Source organism: Schistocerca gregaria, chromosome 2 (genome assembly GCF_023897955.1).
Source record: "Schistocerca gregaria isolate iqSchGreg1 chromosome 2, iqSchGreg1.2, whole genome shotgun sequence".
NCBI classification, from domain to species: Eukaryota; Metazoa; Arthropoda; class Insecta; order Orthoptera; family Acrididae; genus Schistocerca; species Schistocerca gregaria.
The window spans coordinates 791,853,610-791,865,641 of record NC_064921.1 but is presented as its reverse complement, the minus strand read 5'-3'; the positions used below and the strand labels follow the sequence as shown (position 1 = coordinate 791,865,641).

Below are 12,032 nucleotides of genomic sequence, written 5' to 3'. Positions count from 1 at the left end.
TTCTTCTTAAAGTCTAAGGGTATTTCGCCAGTCTCATATATTTTGCACACCAGATGGAAGAGTTTTGTCATGGCTGGCTCTCCCAAGGCTATCAGTAGTTCTGACAAAATATTGTCTACTACTGCGGCCTTGTTCCAGCATAGACTTTCTAGAGCTCTGTCAAATTCTCCTCACAGCACCATATCTCCAATCTCATCTTCATATATGTGAATTTCCAATTGTATAATCTCGCCTTCTAGTTCATCCCCCTTATATACAGAGTGAAGCAAAATTTGTGCACACGTGGTTCACAGTGCGACTCCTCACATGGCAGCGATAAAAAAAATCTGTCATAAATTTCATCCGGCAAGTATATCTGGCAGAAAAAGGATGTTAAAAAGTGGCAATCTGGCAACACTGTAACCACATGTATGGTAACTACTTCTGTCACCACATGTTAGTCGTGCTGTACTATTTGCGCAGTGGATAGAGTTTTGGTTGGCTTGCAGGAGGTTGTGGGTTCTCTCCTGGGTTGGGCGCATTTTTTTTTTTTATTTGCTTATTTCATTCTGACACTTCATACTGTAATATACACCATTTCTTGGGTCACATGTATCCAAAATTTACAATGTTTGTAACACTGACCTTAACAAATATGTGGTTACACTAACAAATAGGCAGTTGAAACATATGACCTGTCATAGGACAGAATAACTACAAAAACAATATCAATACAGCACAGTACAATAACATATGATCTACTGGTCTTTATACTTCATGTAATTTGAGCGCCCAGTTGTTGCACATTAGCAAACAGTGACAATAATGATGTCCATATTAATGACTGAATTACCTTCACAACAGAATATGTTGTCCTCAGACCAACAGATGCTCGAAGTGACCTCCCTGCATGTCCAAACATTGTGCAACCCGCCGGATTTGGACCCATCGCAGCAAAGCTGCATTCACTGTATCAAGAGCAGCATGAACACGAGCTACCAGTTCTTCCACATTCGTCAATGGAGTAGAGTACATCTGCTCCTTCAGGTGACCCCACCATATCTTCTGCCCGAACATGTGGGGGAACATCTTTCAGTGCATTGGGCAGATAGTCTGAGAGGAATGCATGGTACCTTTGTGCAGGCAACTGGTCACGTAACATGTAGGGGTCCAAACACCTGTTGCCCAATATTCCAGCCCAGACATTGATACCATATTGGAGACACCCTCATGAGTGAATGCTGCTTCATCCAACTATATTATGGTGTTCACGAAGTTATCGTTGGCTTCCTGTTGTTGGATCCATTCACAGCATTGCATCCACTGATGGCAATCTGCAGGATGCAGGTGTTGTGTGAAAGCATGATGATAATGGTGCAGCCCGTGCTCGTGCAGCACCTTAACGACCGTACATTGTTAGACACGCAGCTGCCTCGCTACGCTACGTGTACTTTGCCAAGGTTCTTGGTGTGTGACCTCGGAATAGCTTCTTCCGTAGCTGGAGTACGGCGAGTCTGTGGATGACCTCAGTCACGCGATGGTGGAAGGAGAGACGAAACACATTTTTATCTGGATGCCATTGATGAGGATATCTAGCAGCATATTCAAGAGTTGGAACACAAGCCTGGTCATCAGATGCACCAAGAACCAGAAGCATATCCACATATTCATCGTTCGTTTATGCCGTACATCTGCCCCAATGGTTTAGAGGTTTACAATGAGAAAATTCGATGCCGGTATACAAGTACATGGGAGTCTGTCACGGGCTTGTTACTCCTCTCGCAACTAGTCCCTGTCTGGTGGACAGCGCATACAGTATAAACACGCCATCAGTCCTACGCGCTGTTCCACTTAACACACATTACCCCTCTGACAGATATTGTTCTGCGAGATTCATTGATACAACAACAACAACAACAACAACAACAACAACAACAATAATAATAATAATAATAATAATAATAATAGCAAATCTCTGGCTAAAGTAGTTCACCTCAACACATTCACATCTAACTAAATTATTTAACAATGTAAATAAAATAGAAAGAAACTTCCACATGGGAAAAATATATTAAAACAAAGATTCCAAGACTTACCAAGCGGGAAAGCGCCGGTAGACAGGCACAATATAATAACACACAAACACACACACAAAATTTCTAGCTTTCGCAACCGACGGTTGCTTCTTCAGGAAAGAGGGAAGGAGAGGGAAAGACGAAAGGATGTGGGTTTTAAGGGAGAGGGTAAGGAGTCATTCCAATCCTGTTTGTTGGTAATGAGGATGACTCTGTGGCTAAACATGCCTTGGTGCGCGGCCAGCACATCTTGGCACAGTGTTACACTGTCCAGGTTATCTGGATACTTCCCACCAACACCAACCAATCCGAACTCCGGAGATGGGAACTTGCCCTTCAGTATATCCTCTCTTCTCGATATCCGCCAGGCCTCAACCTCCGCTAATTTCAAGTTGCCGCCGCTCATACCTCACCTGTCTTTCAACAACTTCTTTACTTCTGTACTTCCGCCTCGACTGACATCTTCGCCCGAACTCTTTGCCTTTACAAATGTATGCTTGTGTGTGTGTGTGTGTGTGTGTGTGTGTGTGTGTGTGTGTGTGTGTGTGTGTGTGCGCGAGAGAGAGAGAGAGTGAACACCTGTCCTTTTTTCCCCCTAGGATAAGTCTTTCTGCTCCCGGGATTGGAATGACTCCTTACCCTCTCCCTTAAAAGGGTCCTTTCGTATTTCCCTCTCCTTCCCTCTTTCCTGAAGAAGCAACCGTCGGTTGCGAAAGCTAGAAATTTTGTGTGTGTGTTTGTGTGTTATTTTATTGTGCCTGTCTACCGGCGCTTTCCCGCTTGGTAAGTCTTGGAATCTTTGTTTTAATAAATTATTTAACAGTTACATTGCAGACCCATACACAGTCCCTGATACACTTACACAAGGAATAACTTATCTGAAACCTAAAGATCAAGCAGACACAGCAAACCCAGCAAAATATCGCCCCATAACATGCCTACCAACAATATACAAAATATTAACTTCAGTCATTACACAGAAATTGACACATACAACACAGAACAAAATTATAAATGAAGATCAAAAAAGGATGCAGCAAATGAGCACGAGGATGTAAAGAGCAACTGATAATAGATGCAGAGGTGACATATCAAGCTAAAACTAAACAAAGGTCGCTACACTATGCATACATTGATTACCAAAAAGCTTTTAATAGTGTACCCCACTCATGGTTACTACAGATATTGGAAATATACTAAGTAGATCCTAAATTGATACAGTTCCTAAACATAGTAATGAAAAATTGGAAAACCACACTTAATATCCAAACAAATTCAAATAATATCACATCACAGCCAATACAGATTAAGCATGGAATATACCAACGAGACTCATTAAGTCCTTTCTGGTTCTGCCTTGCTCTGAACCCACTATCCAACATCCTAAATAATACAAACTATGGATACAATATTACTGGAACATACCAACACAAAATCACACATTTGCTATACACGGATGATCTAAAACTACTGGCAGCAACAAATCAACAACTCAACCAATTACTAAAGATAACAGAAGTATTCAGCAATGATATAAATATGGCTTTTGGAACAGACAAATGTAAGAAAAATAGCATAGTCAAGGGAAAACACACTAAACAAGAAGATTACTATTTGGATAACAACAGCGACTGCATAGAAGCGATGGAAAAAACAGATGCCTATAAATATCTAGGATACAGACAAAAAATAGGAATAGATAATACAAATATTAAAGAACTAAAAGAAAAATATAGACAAAGACTAACAAAAATACTGAAAACAGAATTGACAGCAAGAAACAAGACAAAGGCTATAAATACCTATGCTATACCAATATTGACCTACTCATTTGGAGCATTGAAATGGAGTAACACAGACCTAGAAGCACTCAATACACTTACATGATCACAGTGCCACAAATATAGAATACATCACATACATTCAGCAACAGAAAGATTCACATTAAGCAGAAAGGAAGGAGGAAGGGGATTTATAGACATAAAAAAACCTACATTATGGACAGGTAGGCAATCTAAGAAAATTCTTTATAGAACTAGCAAAATACACAAAGCAATCGCTCATATAAATACATCGGCTACACCAATGCAATTTCATAACCACTTCTACAACCCTTTAGATCACATAACATCAACAGATACAAAGAAAGTAAATTGGAAAAAGAAAACACTACATGGCAAGTCCCCGTATCATCTAACACAGCCACACATCGATCAAGACGCATCCAACACATGGCTAAGAAAAGACAATATATACAGTGAGATGGAAGGATTCATGATTGCAATACAGGATCAAACAATAAACACCAGATATTACAGCAAGCATATTATTAAAGATCCCAATAGCACAACAGATAAATGCGGACTTTGCGAACAACAAATAGAAACAGTAGATCACATCACAAGTGGATGTACAATACTAGCAAATACGGAATACACCAGAAGACAATGATGAATACAAATTATACTGGAACAGAACCATTATAACAGATAAAACACCACATAACAAACCTGACATCATACTTACCAATAAAAAGAAGAAATTAACATAACTAATCGAAATACCTGTACCAAGTACAACAAATATACAGAAGAAAACAGGAGAAAAAAATTGAAAAATACATCCAATTGGCTGAGGAAGTCAAGGACATGTGGCATCAGCATACAGTTGACATTATATCAGTTATACTATCAACTACAGGAGTCATACCACACAATATCCACCAGTACATCAACACAATACAGCTACATCCAAACGTATATATACAACTACAGAAATCTGTAATTGTTGATACATGTTCAATTACCCGAAAGTTCCTAAATGCAATGTAACATATACCATACAGTTAAAAGGAAGTCGCGCTTGATCAAGGTCTGCGTCACTTTCCATTTTTAACCAGACATAACGCCTGAGAAAGGAAATAAATAGTAATAGTAATACATTGAGATATGTACTAAAAAGCATGCCGTTACTAGAGTCAGTGTTGAAAGGCATAATTAGTGGGACCATGGCGATACGACATACAAATAATAAGAGTTTGGACATTATTCGCAAAGCACACTGCTGGTCCTATTGGTAAGGTAAGGCCCTAAAAAATGTAATGGACTTAAACAAAGCAGGAATAGCAATTGGTACTAATCTATGGGACCATTGGAGAAGGGTATAAAGAAAACAGGTTTCACATCTAGTAGATGAAGTGGTGCAAATAAATTTGTGCCCATGATGTAGAATGTAACTGCAAATGTTTTCTAGGGGACCTGCTGTAATTACTGTTGACGATTAAGGTGCCAGGTACCTTACCACCTGGACTGTTTGAAAAAAATTAAAATAAAATAAAAAAAAATAAAAATAAAATGCCTCAACCCAGGATCAAACCATCGACCTTTTGCATGCTAACCCAAAACTCTATCCACTGCACCAATTGAGTGTGCGAATTTCACTTCACCCTGTAGATCCTCTATATACACTTTCAGCTGCCACTTTATACACACACACACACACACACACACACACACACACACACACACACACACACTGGCTTCCCATCTGAGCACTTTATATTCATACAGCTTCTTCTCTTTTCCCCAAAGGCCTCTTTAATTTTACTGTAGGTGGTATTACAATGATACTCCATACTTCTTAGACGTTACTTAAAATTACTTAACTTTTTCCTGGAGTTCGTTTTGATGATCTGTTTTGACAAACTGACCTAACAGGTTGGCTTTTAAACAGACTCAACATCTCACTCGCAGTCTCGTTGCATCCATTTATATAGGATTTTAACAATAGCTTCCAAAATAAAGCATTATTAAATTTGTACAGTTTCAATATTACAATTAAAATTTAGAAAACATAAAGAAATTGATGTTACAGCTGAATAAGGTATAAATTACAATATTTGAATAACTATCTTTTCTAGTAAGAAAATCATTCTGAACATACAATAATGTCTCTCGTATTATTTTAGTTATGTAATTAATTACAGTATGGATTTGGTTCCTAACATTCAATGATATTACAAATCTTGTGCTTTTATCTGACTGCATATGAGAAAGTTACAGCCTTTGAGGCTGAAAATGGAAAACTGAAATGTAAACAATAGGAGAGTTAATTAGAAATGTAATTACAAAGACTATTAATTTCAGAGGAAGATATAAAAATAAATAACAAATGAAAATTCATCACTTGGTAATAACTTTTAAGCTGTTTCTTATAATGAAGGTTCTTTTCTGTGTTAACTCGTTACTCGATTGTAATTATGGTAATTAGAGGTGCCGGCCACCTATGCCAACACTTCCACAGCATTTTAATATTTTCTGCCCAATATTTTTCCCTTCAATTTCTTTATTATACATTCAATGAAGCACCTGTGTGTAATTTTTGTTAATGACAATCTTTTGATAATGATGACAACATATGTTCCTCCAAAAGCATTTTACAAATCTTCACAAAATACTCAGCTTTCTAGCAAATTGAGTCAAATGACACTTGTGTGTGTATCTCTATAATGTCATAGGAAGCACCAAGTTGTCCGAATAACATCCAGATCCATATAAAAAGGTGGTACTAGAAATTTCCTATGACTTTTGGAAGGCCATTTCATTATAGTATCTACATTTCCCTTAGAGAATTATGCTTCTAAATGTTCACATTTGTCCTCTAACCATTTCTGCTTAGACATTTGAACTTTCTGTCAATCTCATTTTTCAAACTTTTGTATTCCCTTTTGCCTGCTTCATTTGGTGCATTTTAATGTTTTTTTTCCCTTTAATCAGTGAAATTCAATATCTCTTGTGTTATCCAATGATTCTTACTAGACCTTGTCTTTTTACCTGTCTGGTCCTCTGTTGTCTCCACTATTTTATCTCTTAAAGTTACCTAATTGCCTCCTACTGTGTTCCTATCCCCTGTTCTAATCAACTGTTACCAAATGCTCCCTTTGAAACTGTCAACAGCTTCTTGTTCTCTCAACTTACCCAGGTCCCATCGTCTTAATTTCCTACTTTTTTCCAATTTCTTATGTTTTAATGTATTTGTAGAAGAGGCTGTCATAGCTAGAGGAATCACAATGCTAGAAAATTGTAGTAAAATGCAGGAAGACCTGCAGAGATCGGCAAAAGGCAGTTGACCCTCAGTGTACACAAATGTAACATATAGTACATAAATAAGTTGAAAGGTCAACTAATGTATGACTGCTGATCAATCACCAGAAACAGTCACATCCATTAAATATCTGACATTACACATACAGAATGGTTTAAAGTCGAATGGCCATATAAAAATATTTGTAAGAATGGCAGATGTCTGACTGAGAGTAATTGGAAGAATGCTCAGGAAGTGTAGTGCACCCATGAATGAAACAATTACAAACATTTCTTTTGTGATTCTCGACTACTGCTTGTTATCCTAGCACCATACCAGGAAGGGTTGATAGAGGAAATGCAGATGATCTAAAGGAGTGTAGCACATTTCATCACAGGTTTGTTTAGTAACTGTTAACACATCATAGATCTTCATCTAACACCATTGGCACACTGCAAGTAAAGTGTTATCCATAACTGTGTAATTTACCATTAAAATTCTATGAGTGTATGTTCTTGGAAGACACAACCAATGTATTGCTTCCTCTTACAGATGTTTCTCAAAAACATCATAAAGCTAAAATTATAGAGATTTGAGTCACATAGAAGCTTACAAACATTTATGCAATTTCAACATTCTGTTGATGTGGGACCAGCAACCCTTTTAGTTCATGAAGAGTTTATTATAAATCTGTCACGGTTACAGTACGTATATTTTGGTGACTAGTTTTGAACTTTCTGGTCCATTTTCAGGACTGACCTACTGATGCTGTACTGAAAATGTCTGACCTCAATGACAACCACCAAAAATTGCCAAATAAATGCATCACACAGTGATAGTGGATAAATGTCACGATACACATATGCTCACTATACAAGTAAGTTTGATTCCAAACTGTTTCTTACTCGTTTAGTGAGCGTAGGTATATAGTGATATTTATCCACAATCACTGTGTGATGCATGTATTTGCCAATTTTAGATGGTTGTCATTAAGATCAGGCACATTCAGGGTAACCTCAGTAGGACAGTCTTGAGAATGAACCACTCTGTTTGAAACTCGCCAAAATATATGTACTGCAGCTGTGACAAATTTTTAATAATCTCGTCATGCTCTTTCCATAGATCATTCACAATTGAAATAGGAAAGGGGGGGAAAGATGGTGGTACACAAGTACACTCTGCCACACAACATAAGATGGGTTTCAAAGTGTTTATGTGAATTTAAGTATAGAAGTAAATGCTGTCTCTAATTGAAACTTACTTATTGGTATCCCGTACACTCTCAGAATGTTATCAGATGTAACACTGAAGCTCACCACTCAGAGCTGTTTAATGCAGTACTCATTTAACTCTACACCATACCACTTTGTTACACTTTTTGTGTTTATTGCTGTTTCTCTGTCCGTATACTATGTGTACAATACATGATAGTAACTTGTCTCAGTCTCCCTCAATGTGCATCTCTTCAGTTTCTGTGACTTTCAAACAATGCTCTGTCCTGCGTAGCACATTTGTAAAAATACCTTTGGGTTTTATGAATACCTGAAATGAGATCTTCTTGTTTTACAGACCTCTTTATGTTTCAGTGGGACCTGGGGAAAGTCCAGATATTTTGTGACTGTTACCCTGTGTGCTGTCAGAGCTGTTTCTCCACTTTTTGTTGCAACTATGGCTGTAGTTATGTGGCATTGGCTCCAGAACATTCACTCAAAAAAGAGGGCTAGCAAAGATGTGGAACATCAGAAAGTGCGAGTGGACAAATGTCAGTAATAGTACACAAACGTACTAGGATCTTGTACTTTAAATGTTCTGTTAAGTATAAAAGTCAGAACAACAGAAAGATTGGTTAATAGTACTGGGTAGAGATCAGCTTGACTTTATAATGGTAAGACAAATGATTGAGAAACTGCTCTTAGTTATGTAAGGAAGAGACAAGGCAAACTGGAACACTTTTGTGACATTAGGGGACAGGTTTAGAAATTTTAAGGTAGGGCAGTAAGACATATAAGAAATTTGAAAAAATGAAAACAAAACAAAGACAAAGAAGAGTTATCTACAGCATCAGTACAAATTCCAAGTAATAGTAATAAATATGGGAAATCAGTCCAGAGTGGATGTGTAGCAGATGCGATGAAGGATCTTCTGCATGGTCATGCTATTCACTGGAGTTTAAGTGTACATTTTCTTTCTTTTGGTATTTGCTAGAGTCACTGGGTATGTATAGACATTTCACTTCATCCGTCTCATGTGATCAAGACTGGAAACTACTCACAATGTAAGCCATTGCTATGGACATGGTATAGTGATGGATATATGTGGCACTCGTAAGTGCACATTGATGATTGGAGAAACCTGGATATCTATACTGGTGATTGTACCTAGAATAATGCAGTGTAAGGAATAACAACAACAAAAATTATGTTTTGGCAATATAATGTAATTGAACACACACACACACACACACACACACACACACACACACACACACACACACACAAAATTAAAACAAAACCGGTTTACTTAGGCAACCCTCCAGAGCCAGTGGCTGCTCCTTCCAACAGAAGGTTTTAAGGGGAAGGAAGAGGGGTGGAGGGAAAGGAACTTGAGAGAATTAGGATTTAGGAAAACGGGTAGAGTTAAATCACTCAGAACCCTGGGTCAGGGGAGACTTACTGGATGGGATGAAGAGGAAAGTGAGTCTGAAAGCTTGCATAAGTGAAACTTCTCTCTTTAATGTGTGTGTGTGTTCTCCTGTTGCTGCTTGGTGAGTAGATTTTTTTACCTATCCAATAACAATGTAAGAAATAAGTATTTTATGAACTTTTGAAGCAGCAACATTATTTTGCAAAACATTCGCATACCAAACAGTGATAATTAACAATAAATAGGCACAGAAGCAAATCATGGGAAATGGAGACAGAAGTGAAAAATATATTAATGAAAATAAGAAGGGCAAGAAGGGAAGGAACAGAAATTTAGTGGCTCGATTAAAACTAAATAAGTAGGATAAAAACAGGGGAACAATAATTTTCTTCCTTATGTTTACCTAACTGTCTTAACTTTTAAATGCTTTCCTGATGTTATTTTTATATGTTATTTTTATCTTTCCCATGACTTTATTTGTCCTGTTTATTGGACTCTGGGTCTTAACTCCATTGTTAGTTTTTATTTCTATTATGTGCCTGGTGTGACTTGTATGGACAACCTTCTTGAGAGTTTGATTCTTGTTTTTGATATGTAACAAGTAAATCACACTCATCCTAGGGTCCAAGTGATTTCCTAACTTTCCGCAACCCATTCCACTTTGCTGTCTGAGAAAGGAACTAATAGTCTTGATCATTAACGTTTTAGTCAAATACTGTGTGCAACTTGAGATGACATTGTGACAAGTAATGACACATCATCTGAGATTGGTTTTAATTCCTTGGTGGGTACATTGGTTTCTTGATTTCAAATATTCACCACAGGTTAGGTTTTGAATCAAGTAATTTGTGCCCATCTTGATCTTACTTAGCTGATAAAAATTGTGCTACCTGTATCAAAACACATACATTAAAACAATAGGTTAGTGAATGTACTGTCCTGTGAACGTACTTTTCACAAGGAAATTATTTTTCCAGTCTCCTGGGAAAAGTTTCCAAGCCAGCTGCAGCGGTACTACATGATCCAGGAAAAAATTGAAATGGTGAGTGTAACATGTAGTAAGGAAGCAAATGTTTTACCTAGTGAATGTTTATATGATTTAATGTGAAGAGCTGCTTGAGTAGTGAAATTATGTTTATATGTGTTACTTTTATTGCGAGATGTGCTTCATTAAAACAGTGTCTGTTGCTAAATGTGGGTACATAACATGGATTACTATTGGTAAAGTCATTAATTGAACTAAGAATATTTCTTTAGAGAATGGAATCATATAGTGACCTGAGACATGCCATGGTGTGAAATGTACTGCCAATACCTTGGATAAATTTCTTAATTATTAGTCTGCAGAATGTAACACTTCAGTTGTCTAGGCTATAACCATTACCTCACCTACTGTACGGTGCACAAAATGCAAGGAATTCTGTCGGGCTTATCTCTCAGGCACAAAATGGATGACAGTGCTATGTACAAAGAGATCTTACATAGTGCCATTAACATTCACGGTTAGATCACTTATAGTGGCATCTCTGTCTTAACCTGTGTGTATTGGGGACCCAGACCTGATATTCATGTCTTCACTTCTGGAGGAAACTGTGGAGTTATAGGCTGGCTACTGCTTTGTGGCTGCTCTTGTTATAATAAGAACTAAGTATGGTACAGTAGAGTACAGTACAGTACAGATAGCACAGATTTTTCTGAAAGCTGATGTTGCTATTATTCTAAGCTGAGCAGAGCTCTCTAACAATCTAGAAGTTTCAATGGAAAACAACTCACCAAAGGAGCATTGAGTTGTCGACAGGCAGAGTGAAAACTTGCTAGCTTTCTGATAACGCCCCTGAGGGATCAAAGTACACATACAAATTAGTGGCCTTCTTTCATCTTAAAGTATGTATGTTCTGCCAGAACTTTCCGTACCATATCTGTAGAAACAAATCCTATCAAAGGCAAGTAGAAATTATTCGTTGCCTTTAAGTCAAGTACCTGCCAAGCCTGAAAGTGTGTAACTAATTGCTGTGCATATGAGTTCTAATCTTCACATGTCTCTTCAAAAGAAGAGTGTGTAGTAGGGCTTTGTCAACTGTTGCGGTCGAACTTGCGCACTAAGTAACTGTGTTACAATTGTATTTAGAATATCAGTTTGCTGTAGCTGAATTTTCTGCAGCAGTTTTAACTGCTGCTGCATGAATTATACTAAGACTCTACCCTGAATTATTAGCACTTGAAAGATACAAAATTCCTCAACACTAACTGTTG

The 12,032-nt window shown here is 37.5% G+C and overlaps 1 protein-coding gene across 4 annotated transcripts in view; it reads left to right on the top strand.

Annotated features, from left to right (window-relative positions):
- LOC126335054 (transmembrane protein 104 homolog) overlaps positions 1-12,032 on the top strand; it is a 92,761-nt gene that overhangs the window by 53,539 nt on the left and 27,190 nt on the right. For all 4 annotated transcript variants that reach the window (XM_049997935.1, XM_049997933.1, XM_049997934.1 and 1 more), the window contains exon 5: positions 10,757-10,821. In XM_049997935.1, coding sequence (XP_049853892.1) covers positions 10,757-10,821 — 65 coding nt within the window. The remainder of the gene's footprint in view (positions 1-10,756; positions 10,822-12,032) is intronic.